General features: G+C 44.8%; 1 protein-coding gene and 1 long non-coding RNA gene across 2 annotated transcripts in view; both read right to left on the reverse strand.

Moving 5' to 3' along the window:
- Window positions 1-383: 383 nt before the first annotated feature.
- On the reverse strand, window positions 384-14,202 carry LOC113906214 (period circadian protein homolog 3-like). Its single transcript, XM_027564107.1, has 4 exons — window positions 13,833-14,202; window positions 11,584-11,785; window positions 5,126-5,177; window positions 384-624 (listed from the first exon to the last, which is right to left on the reverse strand). The coding sequence occupies exons 2-4, from the start codon at window positions 11,648-11,650 to the stop codon at window positions 384-386; spliced, it is 360 nt and encodes a 119-aa protein (XP_027419908.1). The 5' UTR covers window positions 11,651-11,785; window positions 13,833-14,202.
- Window positions 14,203-14,226: 24 nt separating this feature from the next.
- LOC113906622 overlaps window positions 14,227-14,801 on the reverse strand; it is an 11,231-nt gene continuing 10,656 nt past the window's right edge. Inside the window, exon 4 of the long non-coding RNA XR_003514943.1 lies at window positions 14,227-14,355. This is a non-coding gene — a long non-coding RNA (uncharacterized LOC113906622). The remainder of the gene's footprint in view (window positions 14,356-14,801) is intronic.

Genomic DNA, 14,801 nt, shown 5'->3' on the forward strand with positions numbered 1-14,801 from the left:
GTTACAAGCAGAATCAACTACAATTTCAAAATATAATGAATGGAAGCTGCTTCTATACTGATATGTGAATTTAGCAATGTAGTTACGCCATCAGAAAACAAACTACACTGTTTACTCAGCGGGGCTTTCAAAACACTTAAAAAACCTAAACGCATTCTTGTGATTTCTCTGTGCAACAGTTTCAGTGCTCCTATGTCACACAAGACAGAAGCAAAAGACCACAGGATGGTCATCAGCAGAGAAAGGATAGAAGTCTGTGTCTGTGGCCAAGTCTATGCTTGGACCCAGTGGCCCTGCTGTCCTTGAAGGAGACGCCAGCACCAGAAGTCAAGGCCGGCAGACAGAGATGTCAGGGAGACCGGGCTCAGGGAAGAGGCAGGCTTTCACGGGCTCCTTTCTTTTTTTTTTTTTTTTTCCACGGGCTCCTTTCTGATGCACGGACACATCACACCTGAGCTGAACGCAGATACTCCCGACTTACCTTGGTAACCTGAGTGAACCTTCTCCACCAGCAGGAGACAGCAGGGCTCAGGCTCCGTGAGGGCCGAGCTGCGCATGTGAATCAAGTAGGGGGTGATCTGGAATGGGCAGTAAGGCCGCTGCAGCTCCCCGGCTTCACCTCCACTGAAGAAGCAAAGAGTGGTTAGTGCTGGTCATGAATCGTCCACTTAGTCCAAGGTGAAACAAGGCCAGGGAAAATGTTCAGTAATTTTCAAGGGAGACATGTCCAAGTCTCAAATGTCTAATATTTATTTACTTTTTAAAACTTTTTAGTTTGTAGTTGGGGATAGACAGTTTCAGGTGAACAGCAAAGGGACTTGGCCACACATATACACGTAACCATTCTTCCCCAAACTCCTCTCCCATCCAGGCTGCCACATAACACTGAGCAGCGCTCCCTGTTCTATACAGTAGGACTTTCTTGGTTTATCCATTATAAACAGAGCAGTGTTAAACATATTTATTTTTAAAAGAAGGGAAACGTTAATTTAAATGTACCCAAGGGCAATGATACTTGTTTGTTATTCGATGAGTAAGAGGTTTTCTGGAGACCTGGCTTATCACTCTGAGTGTGAACTGGTCACTGATTCCAGCGTGACTGTCCACTCCTGCTGGGAAGAGAGACAGGCAGAGCCGTCCATCTCATTTCATGTGTCTAAACCAAGCATCACGTAACAGGGTCCCTTGGGACCAGTGTCCCCAAGCCAGCCCCCAGGCACCCCCTCCTCCCCTGCCTGGTGCAGGCCTGGCATTCGGCTCAGCATCACCCACAGTGCCTGGTGGGGGCAACAGCACAACCCTCTCCGCCACTCAGCACAGGGGCTCCTAAGGGCGGGGAGGCTCTACAACGACCCCCAATATGTTCAGCTGGTTTGATTGCCCAGCTACCAGGAAGAGGTTTCCACCTGGTTCTGACCAAACATCCCAGACTGAGGTTCACGCTCTGTTTCTGCCATCACGCCTCTCCTCTCTGACCATCATGAGCCCAGATGCTCAGGTTGGGTATCTGCTCGCCCAGCAGACCCACCCTCTCTCGTGCTCTCTGCTCTCCTCAAACTCCAGCATCTCCTGCCACTTCTCTGTACTCAGTCCTGACCCTGCTTCCTAGGTCACCGCTCAGAAGAGCGCCCCCTGCTGACACTGACCTGCCAGCACCCGTACTTCTGCTGGTGGCTCTCCTCCCACTTCTGTGAGTGCTTTTCTGGGGTCATCAGGTCTTAGGCTTCTCATCACCACTGATACATCAATGACCTGCGCATCTGTCTCTAGCCCGGCCTTCTCCCCTGAATCCCAGGCTCCTGGATTGACACCTTGCCAGGATCACAGGGCAGAATTCTAGTCAACATTGCACACTCATCCACAACTCACCACATGTTCCCCCTACTCCAACTCTCCGGGCAGCTGCTCATCCTGCAATTTCCTCCACCCCATACATGGCACCTTGAGCCAAAGACCCCACATCTCCTTAACTACTCTCACACCCCAAACTAACCCATCAGTATACAGTTTCTGTAGCTTCCCCTACAGAAACATCCAGAAGATCCACAGTATCTCCATGTCTACCCGCACTGCCTGGTCTGGGACCCACCACCTCCTGGCTATACCACTCCTGCAAACCCCCTGCTCCAACCCCCACCCAGCACAGCACCTATCACAAGCCTTTCATACCATCAACGATATTTCCTTCTAAGAAATGAAAATGCCCTGTCTCTACCCACTGGACATTCCTGAAGCACTGGTGACCCTGTAGCAGCCACTGCCCAAGGACCTGGATCTGGAGAGCAGCCATCTCTGCTGAGCCTGGGATGACAAGTCTGCCACAAAGGAAGTGTCAAAACCACTGAGGACTCGCTGGGCCAGGAGCTAACTTCGTTAGCCTAGTTAACCAGCAGCTCCTGCCAGCCACAGAGGAACAACAGGAACACCTGGAGGCTTGACAAGTACCTTACTGTTAGGATGAGACTCTGAAATAACAATGAAGGAAAGGATAAAGAGAGCTGAGATTTGGTTCAAAATAACAGGGAGAGGGGCATGAGGAGGTGGAACAGATGACACAGGCCTGGCCATGGTTAAAGTTATTCATGCCAAATGAGCAGTACATGTCAGTTCATTATATTAGTTTTTATATTATTTTGAAAATTCTCGGGAGTTTTAAAAATAATTAAGTGGCTACCCTGAACAAACGTTTCATCCAGGAGTCAGCGTGCCCTATGGTCTCTGCCCCTGCTTCCTTGTCTTCTCCACCCACTCCATCACCATCCTCCCAGGAGCCAGGTGTGCTGTGCCCAGGGCCTCTGTCCTCTCCAGGAATGTCTTCTCTCAAACACGCTGCTTCCTCACCTCCTTCAGGGCTCTGGTCAGTTAGGCCTCTAACTAGAGGAGTTCCTTGACCACCATGAATACACTGGCAACCTCTCCACTGCCCGGAACCCCCTTACTCAGCTCACGGTTCTACAAGGAACTTACTACCACTGACACATGTATATTTACACAGCTGTTTACTATTAGCCCCCATCCTATAGAACACAAAGTCCATGAGGGCAGAACTTCGTTTTGATCCTAGCACCACAGTGCTCGGCTCAGAAAAAGCACCTGAAAGGCACCTACCTATCTGTTACTAGAGTAACAAACACATACGACGCTTACTATTTGGCAGGCACTGCTCTCAGATCTTCATGAACAACTCACCAGCGTGTGACAAAGGGAACCAGCATGGGCCTCCTCCTCTACACCATTCCAGGTTACCCCACCCCAAACATTCGAATACTATTAGCCCAGGTCCCCCCAAGTCCATGGAGTGTCTGAATGATCTATTACAAGGATTTTTCTTCTCTAAATATCAAGGCTATTTATTAACAGGAACTTCAACACTAATGTTGGTGATCGCAATGTCATTTTTAAATGTTTTTTTCTTTTACTATGAAGGGCTCTCCCAGCAGCCCAGTGGTAAAGAATCTGCCTGCCAATGCAGCAGACACGGGTTTGATCCCTGGGAAGGGAAGATCCCCTGCAGGAGGAAATGGCAATCCAACCCAGTATTCTTGCCTGGAAAATCCCACAGACAGAAGAGCTGGCAGGCTACAGTCCATGGGGTGGCAAAAGAGTCGGACACGCCTGAGCGATCAAACAACAACAAACATTAACATGTCATAGTAAACTTAAAGGAGAAAAAAAATCACTAATAAATTCTACCAGAAATCAATTACAATTAAACTTTTGATCTCTTTTTTTCTAGTTCTCTGTCTCTGGACCTTTCAGTGAAAGTTGCTCAGTTGTGTCTTAATTCTTTGAGACCCCACGGACTATACAGTCCATGGAATTCTCCAGGCCAGAATCCTGGAGTGGGGTAGCTGTTCCCTTCTCCAAGAGATCTTCCCAACCCAGGGATCGAACCCAGGTCTCCCGCATTGCAGGTGGATTCTTTACCAGCTGAGCCACTAAGGAAGTCTTTAAGTCTTCTCATAAATATACCTATCTTGCTTTAAGGTTGCTCAAAGTTGCAAAAATTAATTTTAAATGTGACTGAAAAACAAAAACCAAACAAAATCAAAAAGGCCCCAAGACAACAGTGGGCTTCAGATCCGAGTGATCTTTCCGGTCTTTTCTCCTATTGCATTCCTATCTACTTTTCTCACGGGTACATGTATCTTCTCAGTCAAAATATAAGAACTCCTTGTAGCAAGAACCAGGTCTTGTCTTTTGTATCCATGGAAGACCTAGCTGAATACAGAAAAATCAAAATAAGTGTTAAATAAAATCAGAGGGGTAAACTTGGAATTTGGGATTAACAGATACAGACGACTAAATATAAAACAGATAAAATAACAAAGACCTCCTACACAGCACAAGGAACTATATTCAATTATCACATAATAACCAGTAATGAAAAAGAATCTGGAAAAGAATATATATGTGAATAGTGGTGCTAGTGGTAAAGAAACCGCCTGCTAAGGCAGGAGACACAGGAGATGGGGGTTGGATCCTTGGGTGGGGAAGATCCCGGGAGGAAGGCATGGCAACCCACTCCAGTATTCTTGCCTGGAGAACCCCACTGACAGAGGAGCCTGGCGGGCTACAGTTAGGGTCGCAGAAAGCCAAGCACGACTGGAGCAACTTAGCACTAGCATGCACACGTGAACGATGGCACTAGTGGTAAAGAACTCACCTGCCAAGGCAGATCTAAGAGACTTGGGTTTGGTCCCTGGGTCAGGAAGATCCCCTAGAGGAGGGCATGGCAACCCACTCCGTTATCCTTGCCTGGAGAATCCCATGGATGGAGGAGCCTGAAGGGCTACAGTCCACAGGGCTGCAAAGAGTCTGACACAACTGAGGTGACTTAGTATGCGCATATATAACTGAATCACTTTGCTGCACACCTGAAACACTAAATCAGCTACTGTTTTTTCATGTGCGTGCGCATGTCTTTGTGACGCCATGGATTGTATGTAGCCCACCAGGCTCCCCTGTCCATGAGATTCTCCAGGCAAGGATACTGGAGTGGGTTGCCATTTCCTACTCCAGGGGATCTTCCCAACCCAGGGATAAGCCATACATCAAGAAAAAAATTAAAATATAATCAGAGCCTAACCAACTGCTCCTGGCCTCAGGGAGCCCCCATACTCACCCTATCCTGCAGAAGAAGGACTTCACCAGTGCCAATTCATACTGTGAGGCCACTAGAAACAAAGACACCCGTCAGTGTCCTGCCCTGGGTGGCTCCCCTCAAACCATCACTAACCAAACAGGACACTCTTTTAAGAGACAGAGCTACTCTTAAGATAGGACTCCTCTCCCCTTTACCAAGATCTCATCCCATCCAGGATTTACCCAGGGCTTTCCTGCTGATCAGCAGCCCTCAGGAGAGGCCCTGAGAGCCACTGATGATGGCCTTTCCCTGTCATCTCCTGCAGTTCTGTCTGTGTTTCTACACCTGCCTGCACTCACTGCTTTAAACGCCAACATAGTCATCCTGTGACACAAGTATTTTGCTGGTGATATTCCACACCCTGGTAATAGTTTGGACATGTCTCAAAAACTTGGAATTTAGACTACATAGAGCTTTTGGGTGTAGGATATATAATACATTTTTTTCATTGTGTTTTCTTTCCTTGGATAAATTTCCCAGAGCTGTGTACCTAAGTGATATGATCATTTCATGACTCTCATAATATGTTGGCAAACTAAGTTCCAGAAAGTGGTACCAATTCAGTGTCATTAATAACATTTTCTTGGGATTTCCCTGGTGATCCAGGGGTTGAGAATCTGGCTTCCAATGCAGGGGAGTTGGGTTTGATCCCTGGTCAGGGAAATAAGATTCCATTCACTGCAAATAGATTCACTGCTCTAGAGCCTGTGCTCTGGACCAGAGAGCCTTCAAGCCACAATGAGGACCCAGCACAATGGAAAGACAGAAATAAATTTTTCCCCTCACAACTCTCATGCCAAAGGTTCTGCTTCAGTTTTACAAACTTTTGCATTTGTTTTACTGATTTATAAGGGGGTAATTCAGAAACTTTTAAATTTGCCCACCTTAGGACACAGTAGGAAACTGAGTCTATTCTCAGGTATTGCTGATTACTTTTGTCTGGTGAGTCTCCCTAATTATATATCTTGAACGTTTGTTCACTGGAGTGAACAGTCCTCAGTTATAGAAACCAAGGAAATATTTTTTTAAAATACACTGAAGGAGAATTTACAATGAGAATTCTAAAGACCCAAAATACCAAATATAGTCCAGGCGTTTATATCCCTGAGGGAAGGATAATTAGCAAGAGTCAGAAACTGGACTTCTGAATAATCAAGAAAAGTGTTTATGACTTTTTAAAAACCTCCAGTTTAAAAGTAAATGGACTGATGACCAAACTACCATAATTCCTGAAACTGTAAGAGCTGCAGTCCCAGAATCCTGAAACCAGAAGTTCTTACAGAATATCCATGAGAAATAAATGAAAGAACTTGACAAAGTGAGCTGCCCAGATGGCTCAGAGGTAAAGAATCTGCCTGTGATGCAGGAGACACAAAAGACGCGGATTTGATCCCTGGGTTGGGAAGATCCCCTGGAAAAGGGAATGGCTACCCACTCCAGTATTCCTGCCTGGAGAATTCCATAACAGAGGAACCTGGCAGGCAACAGTTAAAAGAGTCGCAGAGTCGGACACAACTGAGCACAGTGAGAAAAAGAAGTGAAAAAATAAGGTAAAGAAATTCATTTCTCTAAGATGTCCTGTTGTCTCAACATAAAAACTGTTTCACTCAAGGCTCAAATAAATCATGGAGGAATTAAGGCAAGAGAAGGATGTTTCAAAAACATCCTTAGTTTCCTGATCTGACTTTCAGATCAGATTGGGGTAGCCAGGGTCAGATGGGAGCCATGCCGTGGGGCCACTTTCAAGTGCTTAGCTTTGTCTGGGGCGAGGTTTCCCGCTTTAAGGTGCAGTCCCAGCGGCCAAGTTGTCAAAGGGGCTCTGGATTCACGTTGCCAAGGTGAAGGCCAGCTCCATACTGACAGGCAGTGTGACACTGGCACCTCTGTGACTGTGGCAGCTCAGAAATGGCTCAGCTCTTGACTGTGGGGGACCTGATTGCCACCCAAATTCCCAGGCCATGCACTGAGGGGCTCTGAGATAGGACTACTCCATCCAGATGCCAGGATCCTCTAGCCTGTGGAGCTTGGACCCCCTTTAGGTGCCTGGCCCAGCTGCTCTCTAAGCTGCACTGCAGCCCAAGCTCCTGTCCCCAGCCCTCCTTTGGCCTTGCTCCTTCCGGCCAGGCCCGTGATGCAGGTTGAGGGCTCCTCTCAACCCCTGTTCCATAACCATAACTGCCCTGCTTCTAAGCAGACACAAATCAACACAGTTACTGTCTCGGTCCACTGGAGAAGTCTTTGTGAAGGTTAACTGGGTTACTCCACTAAAGCATCAAGAAGGGATCCTGACAACCAGTAACCACTCAACAGATGACAGCAGTAAAGATAAGCCTTTACGCTGTGGATGCTCCAAACATCCCCAGGGCTTCACTTATCCACTGACTGCTAGGTCCTCTCGGCAACCCTGCATTAACAAGCACGTCAGAAACTAAGATTCTCATTTTACGATGAGAAGCCAGGTGGCCTCCAAGGTTCACGTGTTCGGTCGCTAGGTCATGTCTCTTTGCGACCCCATGAACTGCAGCATGCCAGGCTTCCCTGTCCTTCACCATCTCCCAGAGCCTGCTCAAATTCATGTCCATTGAGTCGGTGATGCCATCCAACCATCTCATCCTCTGTCACCCCCTTCTCCTTCTGCCTTCAATCTTTCCCAAGATCAGGGTCTTTTCCAATGAGTCGGCTCTTCACATCAGGTGGCCAAAGTATTGGAGCTTCAGCTTCAGCATCAGTCCTTCCAGTGAATATTCAGGACTGATTTCCTATAGGGTTGACTGGTTTGATTTCCTTGTAGCCCAGAGAACTTTCAAAGAGTCCAAGGTTCATGAACGGACGTAATTCAATTTGAAACTCAGACCTTCAGATTCCAAGGTTAAAATTCCTTGCACATAAAAAATACTGCAACTCTACTGTAAGGTAAACTCACCTGCACTATTTATGCATCAGGCATGTGAATTCAGCTGCTTTCCCCAGGAGTCCTCAAACACAGAACGTCAGCCTATGGGATCTCAAACAGTAGACAGGTGCCCACAGTCACTTCCACACCTGGGCGAGAGTGTGCAAGTTCTTGTTGCTGAAGCTGTATTCTAAAGAAAGAGTGGTCAGCTCCTTCTCAGAGGTCTGTATGACAAACCTAAGTGGAAACGTGCTCTAACACTGGGCCAGACCTGACAACCACTGAGTTTATACAGCTTCCTATGTCCTCTTAATGTTCTCTGAATTCAAAGGAAGGGACAGAAGGAGGTAACACGTGCATAAGCCAGGAGCAGTGTGGGGGCTAAAAAATGGCTCTTAGGGAGAGTCTGGATCCTTGGGGTTCCTAAGGCAAAAGCACAGTGTCAGGAGTGAACGAGATGGACACCATCTTTATGGAGCAAGTTAATGTTTAGGGTCTGAAAGACAACAATTTCAGAGACTAGTATGTTTTCACAAGTAGGGAAAATATTAAATAATTAGCAAAGATAAGAAGGTGAAAAAATCAGACAGAGACAGTAGGGCGATACTGAAAGGTAAATGAGAAAAGAGCTGGTGAACAGTCCCACGTGTGGGTTCTGCTCACAGTTGTACCTCAGCACCTAGAACAGCTCTCAGCCCACAAAGACAGCTGCATAAATGTCCCCGGGATGAATACATGACAAACAAAAGCAGAAAAACAAATATGGCAGCTAAAGTTTGATAACACATATTTAGGAAAGAGGAAGAAAAATGAAATCAGTGTTTCTGAATGATGGGAATAGGAAAGAAGGAAAGCTATGACAAATCCAGAGAGCATATTAAAAAGCAGAGGCATTACTTTGCCCACAAACTGTCTATATATTCAAAGCTATGGTTTTTCCAGTAGTCATGTATGGATGTGACAGTTGGACCATAAAGAAGCTGAGTGCTAAAGAACTGATGAGTTTGAATTGTGGTGCTGGAGAAGACTCTTAAGAGTCCCTTAGACTGCAAGGAGATCAAACCCCCTTAGACTGCAAGGAGATCAAACCAGTCAATCCTAAAGGAAATCAACCCTGAACAGTCACTGGAAGGACTGATGCTGAAGCTCCAATACTTTGGGCACCTGATGTGAAGAGCTGACTCATTGGAAAAGATCCTGATGCTGGAAAAGATTGAAGGCAGGAGGAGAAGGGGACTACAGAGGATGACATGGTTGGATGGCATCACCAACTCAATGGACATTAGTTTGAGCAAACTCCGGGAGATGGTGAAGGACAGGGAAGCCTGGCATGCTGCAGTCCGTGTAGTAACAAAGAGTAGGACATGACTGAGCGACTGAACAACAACAAAACAGGAGAGAAGGGCTGGAAGAAAAGCAGGGGTGACAGGTGTCTTTTCCAAAGCTTCTACAAAACGTGTACAGAGGACAGAGAGGGTCTGTGGTTAAAAAAAAAAAAAGCTTGTAAAACTGATCTTCACTGGGCTGGGCAGTGGACTGAAAACCAGAAAAAAGTACAGAAATCTGGATCTGCAGGATGAAGTTCTGGGGATCCACTTCACAACAGTGTGAATGGACTTCATGTTGCTGAACCATACACTCAAAAACAGCTGTTGTTCAGTTGTTAAGTCATGTCTGACTCTGCAATTCCATGGACTGCAGCATGCCAGGCTTCCCTGTCCTTTACCATCTCCTGGAGTTTGTTCAAACTCATGTCCATAAAGTCAGTGATGCCATCCAACCATCTTATCCTCTGCCACCCACTTCTCCTCCTGACTTCAATCTTTCCCAGCATCAGGGTCTTTCCTAATGAGTCAGCTCTTACAATGGTAAATTTTGTGAATGTGTTTTTTTTACCATAATAAAATAATCAAAATGAGAGAAAAGGGTTTGGGATCAAAAAGAAAGTTGGTCTATACTAAAATCTTTAAAAGATGTCTCATGAAAAGTATGAAATAAGATATAAAGGGTAACTTGAGAAAGGATTTTTGTCAGTTCCAGAAAAAACATCTACTTCTGCTTTATTGACTATGCCAAAACCTTTGACTGTGTGGATCACAAAAAACTGTGGAAAATTCTTTAAGAGATGGAAATTCCAGACCACCTTACCTGCCTCTTGAGAGTCCCTTGCACTGCAAGGAGATCAAACCAGTCAATTCTAAAGGAAATCAGTCCTGAATATTCTTTGGAAGGACTGACGCTGAAGCTGAAACTCCAATACTTTGACAACCTAATGCAAAGAACTGACTCATTGGAAAAGACCCTGATGCTGGGAAAGACTGAGGGCAGGAGGAGAAGGAGAGAACACAGGATGAGACGGTTGGATAGCATCACCGACTTGATGGACATAAGCTGGAACAAGCTCTGGGAATTGGTGATGGACAGGGAAGCCTGGTGTGCTGCAGTCCATGGGGTCACAGAGAGCGACTGAACTGAACTTACCTCCCTCCTGAGAAATCTGTATGCAGATCAAGAAGCAACAGTTAGAACCGGATGTATATTGTCACCCTGTTTATTTAAGTTATATGCAGAATACATCATGCAAAGTGCTGGGCTGGATGAAGCACAAGCTGGAATCAAGACTGCCAGGAGAAGTGTCTATAATCTCAGATATGCAGATGACACCACCGTATGGCAGAAAGCGAAGAGGAACTGAAGAGCCTCTTGATGAAAGTGAAAGAGGACAGTGAAAAGTTGGCTTAAAACTCAACATTCGAAAACTAATGTGAAGCTAAAGCCCTAATACTTTGGGCACCTGATGTGAAGAACTGACTCACTGGAAAAGACCCTGATACTGGGAAAGACTGAAGGCAGGAGGAGAAGGGGACGACAGAGGATGAGATGGTTGGATGGCATCACCGACTTGATGAACATAAGTGAGCAAGCTTTGGGAGACAGTGAAGGACAGGGAAGTCTGGCGTGCTGCAGTCCATGGGGTCATAGAGAATCAGACATGACTGAGTGATTGAACTAACTGAGAAAGGATCAACAAATGCACGGAAGATGACATGAGATAGAAGATGGCAAAGAAAATTTCGAGTAGGAATCCACCCCCCATCCCCCAGTTCAGGCAAAGCAGCATTTCCAAAGGAAAACAAAACTTTTAAGGAGAAGAAAAACTGGAAAGGGATCTAACTTTGAGACGCTTATCTCTAGAGAGAGAGAATGAAGTCAGTGTAAGAGGAAAAACATTGAATTGTATTCACGTGAAGGAAACAGAGCCTTTGTAGCAATTAACCTGCTATATAGCATGCTGTAATCAAACCGTATTTATAGCATATAATCTGTGAAATTAAGTTGACTAAATGAAAGCAAATTTATTGGACCTTTATGTCATTAGAAGCATTTAAAATGTGATTTTCATCACACTTTGGCTTTTAAAAATAAATAAGAAAAACCATATAATTTGCATTGCTGAATAATGCATTCACTTGTGTACTATTTCTGGTAGAATGAAACTGAGCTTAACCAGATGAGATAAACATCTGAATATTGGTCCCATTACCTCTTTGTGTCCAGTTGTTCCAGAATGGAAGCTGAGCATGGGCAGTGTGCGTGTAGAACACCCTCATGTCTTGGGGGGCAAGCAGTTCAACAAAATGACAAGACTCCAAGAACTCTTTCTTACAATTCAGGATCGAAGGAGCCTGTTCAGAAACATGCACTAACCTTCCAGAGAGAAATGAAAACACTGCCACAAAGGTATCCTATGAAAAACATTCAAAATAAATGCATGGTGTTGAGATATGACTAGCAACATTTCCTGAATAAATTTCATCTAGATATCTACTATGATCAATAACTTGAAATGTACACACACATACATCTGGCAAAGGTAACAAAACTCTCCAACATACTTCTTAGTTATCACCGTAAAACCTGCATTTTTCCTTCTGAAGTAAGTTCTGCCAAATGATACACCAGCTCATTCTATACCTATTAAACAGTGAATCCCTGGTGGCTCAGACAGTAAAGAGTCTGCTTGCAATGCAGGAGACCTGGGTTCAATCCTTGGGTCAGGAAGATCCCTTGGAAAAGGGAGTGGAAACCCACTCCAGTATTCTTGCTTGGAGAATTTCATGGAGAATTCCTGGCGGGCTACAGCCCATGGGGTCAGAAAGAGCTGGACACGACTGAGAGTGACTAACAGTTTCACTTTCACACTATATTCTGTGTTCACTCGATTCCTTCCTCTTCGAAAACTGTGCTGTATCCCTAACAGGACGGTCTTCCCTTCGCCTGTGCATATCTAGGCTTCAAGATCAAGCTCTAGATTTTCTTGCTCCAAGATGCTGTCTTTCACATACCTCATAACAATCGTTCCTCTAATTCGTTTCATTAGACATAAACATAATCTACTTATAATCAGCCATGGTTTGTATTGCCTAGCACTGGCATATGTTTTCCTCTCTAGTGTTAATCTGAAGATCTTAAAAGGAAAACGTTTTTCTAAAGCTCTTTTTTTTTTAAATCTCCATAGCACTTACTACAATACTATAAACACACTAGTTATTAATAGTGAGAGAGTCATTTCCTAGGCAGGTTGATAGGAAATCTAGGGGTCCCCAAGGAGAGAGGGGTCTGGAATTCTCAAGGAGGAAGAAACGACAAACTTTTTTTCTTTCTCCACATTCCTTAGGATTATATAACAATAATGTATCCTGCCTGAGGACAGTCTCTGGATTAAGGACAGTCTTTGGATTAAACCTTCTGGCTAATTCTGTTATCTTAAAATGTAAATTATGGGAGTAGGTCTGATGAGGTCTTTACAACCTCCAGACATTCTTTGGATTCATTAGAGAGTATATAACTTCATTGTCAACACTAGCAAGCGGGTACTCTTTCTACCCCCTTCTGATGCCTATGTCAGAAGCTTTCTCTATCTCCTTTATACTTTAATAAAACTTTATTACACAAAAGCTCTGAGCGATCAAGTCTCGTCTCTGGCCCCGGATTGAATTCTTCTCCTCCGGGGGCCAAGAATCCCGATGTATTTGCGTGATTCAACAACAACCTTTCAATAGTAAAACAAGCACGTAACATCAGGGATATCTCGTGCTCCAATATTATAAAATCTTCAAGTTACAATTATGCTGTTCAGTTCAGTCGCTCAGTCGTGTCCGACTCTTTGTAACCCCATGGACTGCAGCAGGCCAGGCCTCCCTGTCCATCACCAACTCCTGGAGCTTGTTCAAACTCTTGTTCCATCTACTCGGTGATGCCATCCAACCATCTCATCCTCTGTTGTCCCCTTTTCCTCCTGCCCTCAATCCTTCTCAGAATCAGGGTCTTTTCCAATGAGTTGGTTCTTCACATCAGGTGGCCAAAGTATTGGAGCTTTAGCATCGGTCCTTCCAGTGAATATTCAGGACTGATTATGTTGAGGTCTACATAAAAATTGGGCTTCCCAGATGGTGCCAGTGGTAAAGAACCTGACGGCCAATGCAGGAGGCATAAGAGATGCAGGTTCAGGACCTGCATCAGGAAGATTCCCTGGAGGAAGGCATGGCAATCCACTCCAGTATTCTTGACTAGAGATCCCCATGGATAGAGGAGCCTGGTGGGCTACAGTCCACGGGGTCACAAAGAGTTGGACATGACTGAAGTGACTTAGCATGCATGCACTATACATAAATTAAGTAATCTCCATCATGTCAGCAAAACATGAACCTCAATTATTCTGTCCACATGAAGAAAAGATAAATACTAAATAACTTTCAAAATTTTACAAAAGATGACATCATCTCAACTCACCTGCTCTATAAAATCCAGTTGTTACAACCTGGGTAGTAGGTACTGGAACTAAGAATGATATAAATAGAAATCAACATTTGGAGGTTAGAATATGATGCAGGAAATTACTATGTAGTGTTGCTTTTTTCTTTTTCTTAATTTGGGAGGACTCAGGGATGCTAGGAGAGAGAGGCACCCCAGAACCGAAGCAAAGCCGACTAACACTCATGTGCTGCTTCCTGTTTTCAGATGTTTTCTTTGTCAAGGGCAGGAGAAACTCAAGATGCCTCATTAGCAGTTTTCTCCAGTTGTTTACCTCAAACTGTGGTTACTGAAATGTTCAGTTGTCACTTTTAAGAATCTACATCAAGATAAGGTCCCTAGGAAAACCACCCCGGCTAATATGGCAAAATTTGTGAATTCTTACTGTGTTTTTTCCAAGTGTGCTCTGAAGCAATAGTGGTCAGCTCCTCCAGACTGCACAAGGTCACATCAGCTTGAGGTGCTCTGTTCTGTCTGAGAATCTGGAAAGACTCACTGTTTGCTAAGAAACACAGGAAAATAGGTAGTCTGTTTCACAACAATATCTTTAGGAAGTCATTTTCATCACGATTACAGTTGGCTAATTTTTTTAGGATAAGGGCACCTCGGAAATATTTTCCTTGAAAGATCAGTTTTTTCTTTCACGTAAAACACTGACAGCCGTATAAACTTAAGATTTTGAATTTATGAATTTGGCATGTTCTGGTTCATAGGGAACAGATAAATTAAAGTACCAAAACAAGGTACCGAAACCAAAAATTCTCAATATACACAGAGGGGATTTGTATGGTAGAAACATCACTTCAGGTATTCAGGAATTATATATCATCTATGAAGCCACACGGAGAAGGCGATGGCACCCCACTCCAGGACTCTTGCCTGGAAAATCCCATGGACGGAGGAGCCTGGTGGCTGGCAGTCCGTGGGGTCGCCAAGAGTCGGACATTG

Source organism: Bos indicus x Bos taurus, chromosome 16 (assembly GCF_003369695.1).
Source record: "Bos indicus x Bos taurus breed Angus x Brahman F1 hybrid chromosome 16, Bos_hybrid_MaternalHap_v2.0, whole genome shotgun sequence".
NCBI lineage: Eukaryota > Metazoa > Chordata > Mammalia > Artiodactyla > Bovidae > Bos > Bos indicus x Bos taurus.

Excerpts from the sequence above, each read along its gene's own strand:
- LOC113906214 (XM_027564107.1), bottom strand. The coding sequence starts at position 11,650 with ATGAGGGTGTTCTACACGCACACTGCCCATGCTCAGCTTCCATTCTGG. Across the intron at positions 5,178-11,583 it reads GAACAACTGGACACAAAGAG|TGGCCTCACAGTATGAATTG; the intron begins GTAATGGGACCA and ends CTTTGTTTCTAG. Across the intron at positions 625-5,125 it reads TCCTTCTTCTGCAGGATAGG|TGGAGGTGAAGCCGGGGAGC; the intron begins GTGAGTATGGGG and ends TTGCTTCTTCAG.